Below are 5,977 nucleotides of genomic sequence, written 5' to 3' on the forward strand. Positions count from 1 at the left end.
TCTATTTCTTCTTTTGCTGATGTCATATTGAATTACCACTCGCTCAGGAGTCTTGAAAACTGGCACAATTACATTTACATCATCACCCAGATCTCTGGCTTGGTTGATTTGAATCACACCTTTATCCATCAACTTTTGAATATCCCTCTTAACAATCATACACCCACGTGAATTAACACTGCAAATAACACAACCATCATGATCATGCTCACAGTCACTAATCAGGCACAAAGTTTTATGCAGATCCACCAAAGATATTTGGATATGTAGGACATCAAAAACTATGTACTTATCGGGACAATCGTTCACCATATTCACATAAGAGTTACCATGAGCGGGTAATAGATTAACTTTGACATTCGGAGCATGATCCTCAAAGGACACCATCCCACTTTTTAGTAATCTCTAGACTTCATACTTCAACGGATAACAATTCTCTATGTGATGGTCGGGTGCCCCTTGATGATAAGCACAATGTTTATCGGGCTTATACCACCATGGTAGAGGGTCAGGCATATGAGGAGGATTCTTCGGCTGTACCAAATTCTTAACAATGAGAGATGGATACAGTTCGACATAGGTCATCAGAATAGGGTGAAACGTGACCTTCTTTCTCTTATAATTGTTATGTTGATTGTTGTTGTAACTGTGATTGTTATGAGTATGTTGTATTGTTGTGGCTGTTGAACTGGTGTTGATTGAGCTACGAAATTGTTTTCAAATACTGGAATAACAGAGGATACTTGATGATGTTGCTGATGAGATTTGGGATTCTTCTTCATATAAGGTCTCCTTTGTATTCCAACGGATATTGAATTGGTTTCTTCCTCCTTCTTCTTAGAGAAACCACCCATATACTTCTTTCTAGTAGACACTTTTTCTCTAGACAAACGTCCTCACGGGCATCTTCTTCTAGACGCATCCCCATATTCACCATTTCGGTGAAGTCATTGATAGAGCTGGCAATCATATGCTCATAATAGAATGAACTCAGAGTTTTGAGGAAGATCTTTTTCATTTCCGTTTCTTCCAGTGGAGGACTGGTCTGAGCGGAAAGCTCTCTCCACCTCTGCGCATACTCCTTAAATGTATCATTATCCTTCTGAGGCATATAGCATAATTGGTCACGATCGGGCACCATATCTACGTTGTATTTATACTGCTTGGCGAAGACCTTGCCTAAGTCATTGAAAGTACAAACGTTGCCACTATCTATACCCATGTACCAATGGAGAGTGGAACCGGTCAAGCTATCTTGAAAATAATGGATGAGCAACTGATCATTATCTATATGGGTTGACATCTTGCGAGCGTACATCACAAGATGGCTTAACGGACAACTATATCCCTTGTATTTCTCAAAGTCAGGGACCATGAACTTAACAGGGATCTTCATGTTGGTCACTAAGCAAAGTTCAACAACACTTTTCCCAAACAAATCTTTCCCCCTTAGGGTCTTCATTTCCTTTTTCATCTCTTGAAATTCATCCTTCATTTCATCCATTTTCTCGTACATATCTGGACCCTCAGATGGTTCAGAATGATAGGTAGTTTCGTCAACACGTGGCATAACATGCAGAACAGGAGAAGGAGTTGACATGACCGGGCGAGATTTCGGTATAGGAGCAATAGTAGGAGCATATCCTTCAGGCACATAATTCGTAGGTATCCCCCACGAGAATCCGGCAAGCATGAAGTGTGTAGGATGGTTGATAGGAACCACAGACACTGGCGTTGAGATGATCTCTGAGATGACAATCCATTGTTGCGGAGTTGCGGGAGTTGGAGGCGCTTGACTCTGAGCTACAATGAGTGACTCCATGAGAGTAGTGAGCCTAGCAACATCTTCCTTAAGTTCATGTTTATCTTGTTCCAAATGATCCATCTTACATTGACGATTAGCGTGAGTGTTGTATTAATGAGTCAGCTTGTCTGATACAAAGATAAAGATCATGAGACACTTGGCCGGAGGGCTAGAATGCAAGAAACCTGGGATGCAAATGATGCATGAATGCAATGAATTTTTTTTCAAGGAACATACAAAGCCTTATTTGAAAATATTTCAATCAATAATAACAATTTGAATTGACCATAAAATCTCATTTTCATTCATAGTATTTGGAAGGATTACACTGAGTACAATTTCAGAAACCAAAATACAGATACAAGAGAAAAGGAAAAGAGCATCCTAAGGATCCCTAGAAATTGCATTAGATAAACTGGCTAAGGGCATGTATTTCCTTTGAATGCGTCTGATCTCCGACTCTTAAACGGTCTTCATATAACCTTTTTCGGTGACAAGCTGATAAATGATATTCTTCCAAGCACCAGAAGGCTGAGGAGTACTAGAGGAAAATAAATCCTCTAGCTTTCTCTCTCTCTCTCTCTCTCTTGACTGCACGATCTTCTAGGATCTCAATGAGTGCATCCTTGTCTTTCAGCTCAAGTTGCAACTCCACTTGCTTTTGATTCAAAGCATGGAACCCTTCTTCCCAAAGGTCCCTCTCTTGCTTCATCTTAGTTAGTGCGTCTTCCAACTCCTCTACATCTTGGTTAGGGAGAGTTGACGTCTCAACCACAACCATAGACATAGGTATTTCAGAGGAGTACGACATCTTAAGCTCCAAACCTCTCTTTTTAACCCAACTAGTGTAAGGTTCCAAAGCTACACAATTGCACGGTCCAAGCTCGACCCTTCTTATGGACACTATGCCAAGCGCACACCATTCTTACTTTCATATTTTGGGGATCTTTACCCTCTTAATAGAACAGACCTTCTACCTGAATGTTATTAAGTTTATCCTTCAAGGGGAACCCAAGTTGATGACGAGCCAAAATAGGGTTGTAGTTGATTCCTCCTTGTGTACCAATGAGAGGCACATTAGATAATTCACCATAACTATCAATAATCTTCAAGCCATCAAATGCAGGATCATACCAAGTAATATCATCATTGCTGAGAGACATAAGTCTTTGGGACCACCGTAGACATTGCTTGTTCTCCATGAAGACTGGTGTCTGAGGCAAGTGCGAATTAAATCACTTGTACATAAGAGGGACGCAACACATTACAGTTCCCCCACCCTTAGAATTCCTTATATGTAGAGAGCATTACGTATCACCCAACAAAGTTGGAACAGGATTCCCAATCAAGAAGATTATAATGGTGTTAACATCAACAAAGTTGTCAATGTTAGGGAACAATGATAAACCATAGACAAGCAATACGAATATAGCCTCGAATGTGTCCATACTACTAGCTTGAGCAAAAGTGGTAGCTCTCCCAATCAGAAACTCAAAAGTCATACCTTGGATACCTTCTTTCTTCGGCATATTTGCATCCATCTCAAAGGAGTGTACTAAGGATAAAAACATGTAGATCATGTCATCTATCGGATACTATAGGTTTAGATGATTGACTCACCAACCCATAGTATTCTCAAGAGAAACTCGTCTGAGTGTAGTATCACATAACAACTGTTCTCAAGTTTACACTTGAACAATATCCGCACTACACCCTAAATAGGTCAAGTTGGGTTAAATGTTCTACGGTCCTCGGCTTCTCGGACTCCCAGATCAGAAAAAGTAATGCCTATCCACGACTTACTCGTGTGACATCAGTAATTCCAAAGGGGTCCCCATTGAGTGGATGGATCTCAAGCCAACTTGTTAAGGACTACTCCACACGAGTCTAACATGACTATACCATCCTCCTATCTTAGATTTCACTCAAGTTCAATTATAGAACTTATCTCACCACACAGAGATCACCAAGCACATCAAACAGAAAGTATCACACATACAATATATACAAGCATACAAACATCAATAATCAACAAATAAAACACACACAAAAAGTAGGCTAAACCCACTGAGGACTACTCCCTAGCAGAGTTACCACTTTCTTTCTGTAGCGGTAAATTCATGACCACTGAGCTATTGGTTAACTCAACGTCAATAAAACAAGAGTCTCCACCATACTTTTATTGTTTCCAAAGGAAAAGGGAAAAAGTGAAGGAGAATAGCGATCCAAAACGCATCGGAATTTAAAATTTTCTCCTTTAGTGATCCTTACGAATGGGCATGATCAGTGATAGAATCGTTACCTCTTGTGACGATTGAAACCTTTGATGCAGATCTACAGAGCGATCATGAATGTTGAACGATGACAACGCCTCTACTCAGTCCACACGAACGGATTCCTTCAATCTCAGTGCTAGCTGCTACCAATGAAGGCTTTGAGTGAGAGAGAGAGAAACGAAATTGCAACTGCACTAATGCTTCTGCATAAGGGCTCTATTTATAGAACCACTTGTGTTGGCTGCAAGCTAAAAAGCCCACTTAAGTGTATGTGGCCCATATCTTATAATATGCCAGAATCACTTAAACGCATGGTACATTACCATATTTCGTATTCTACTTAAGTACATCGTACCTTATGATATTCTACAATTCACTTAATTGCACCGTACCTTATGATGTTTCTTAGTTACTCTATCTCTCATCAATCCGTCCTTTTGTGTGTGACCCTGTAGGTTTTCGCGGCATTGGCAATTATATTAAATCACGCATTTAGCATAATAAACAGTGAGCGGTATCTAGCAACACATCACTGCTACCCAAGACACGAAAATGTCATGTGATCTAACAAATCCTTCTGTGGTAATACTTATGTGTATAATTACCATTTTGCCCTTATGTTTATATTGAACACAAGGCATAGACCGTGTCATCCTTGTCCAGTTCAATATTGGGCCCATAGACATTTATCCTGTTACGCAGGATGGGAAAATTCCATCTAGGTCACTCATGTCCCTTAGCATGCTTCGCGGAGTACCCATCAATTATCTTTATGGTCATCCAGTTACAGACAATGTTTGATCAGCAATAAGACACTCGACTCTACATCTAGGGTCCATAGTGGTTTCAGGTCGAAGGGTGGTATACACCATTATTACCATGAGAATAACTTATGACACTTTGCATAACATTCTATATAGTATTCTTATAGCGGGTCAATCCAGTTATAAATATTACTCTTAATATTCATACCTATGTTTAAGACTTGATAACTCCTTATCAATGATCCATGAGATGTGATCATCAGTCTATATACATAATAGTCTTTATGCTTTAATGTTACCCCACTTCATAATAAAGCTCGACTACGGATACTTTAATAATAGTGTCCTTATGTTTAATGTGATCTCATGATTAAGTCACACTTGATACATTAAACGGACTAGCTATTTTAGGGACTTTATTAAACAAACATAATAAAGAAAAAGCCTTTTATTATTAATAAATAATTTGATACAAGTACCAAAAGTATTGGCCTCTAGGGCTTGCACCAACAATCTCCCACTAGCACTAAAGCCAATCAGGCATACCCCTAATGCCCATAGATCTAGTATGGCCATCATGCTTCTGCTGCGCAAGAGGATTTGTCAGTGGGTCAGCAATATTGTCAAGTGTAGGTACTCTGCATATTTTCACATCTCCTCTATCTATTATCTCTCGAATGAGGTGATAACGCCTAAGTATGTGTTTGGATCGTTGGTGAGATCTAGGTTCCTTAGCTTGTGCAGCACCATTGTTATCACAATAGAGACCAATGGGATCCACAATGCTAGGAACTATGCCAAGTTCACTAATGAACTTTTTGATCCAAACAGCTTCCTTTGTTGCACTTGAGGCAACAATATACTCGACCTCGGTTGTAGAATCAGCAACTGTATCTTGCTTTGAACTTTTCCAGCTCACAGCGCTACCGTTTAAGCAAAACACATAACCAGATTGCGATCTAAAGTCATCCTTATCTGTCTGGAAGCTAGCAGCGGTGTATCCAATTACAGCCAGCTCTTCCTAACCTCCATATATCAAGAATGAGTCCTTAGTCCTTCTTAAATACTTAAGGGTATTCTTGACAGCTACCAAATGAGCATCACCAGGATCAAATTGGTACCTACTCGTTGCA

General features: G+C 39.8%; 1 protein-coding gene across 1 annotated transcript; it reads right to left on the bottom strand.

Moving 5' to 3' along the window:
• Positions 1 to 778: 778 nt before the first annotated feature.
• Positions 779 to 1,885, bottom strand: LOC127130836 (uncharacterized). Its single transcript, XM_051059798.1, has 2 exons — positions 1,426 to 1,885; positions 779 to 1,254 (listed from the first exon to the last, which is right to left on the bottom strand). The coding sequence occupies exons 1-2, from the start codon at positions 1,883 to 1,885 to the stop codon at positions 779 to 781; spliced, it is 936 nt and encodes a 311-aa protein (XP_050915755.1).
• Positions 1,886 to 5,977: the final 4,092 nt, after the last annotated feature.

Source organism: Lathyrus oleraceus, chromosome 3 (assembly GCF_024323335.1).
Source record: "Lathyrus oleraceus cultivar Zhongwan6 chromosome 3, CAAS_Psat_ZW6_1.0, whole genome shotgun sequence".
Lineage (NCBI taxonomy): Eukaryota > Viridiplantae > Streptophyta > Magnoliopsida > Fabales > Fabaceae > Lathyrus > Lathyrus oleraceus.

Excerpts from the sequence above, each read along its gene's own strand:
- LOC127130836 (XM_051059798.1), bottom strand. The coding sequence starts at position 1,885 with ATGGATCATTTGGAACAAGATAAACATGAACTTAAGGAAGATGTTGCT. Across the intron at positions 1,255-1,425 it reads GAAAGATTTGTTTGGGAAAA|ATAGCTTGACCGGTTCCACT; the intron begins GTGTTGTTGAAC and ends ATTATTTTCAAG.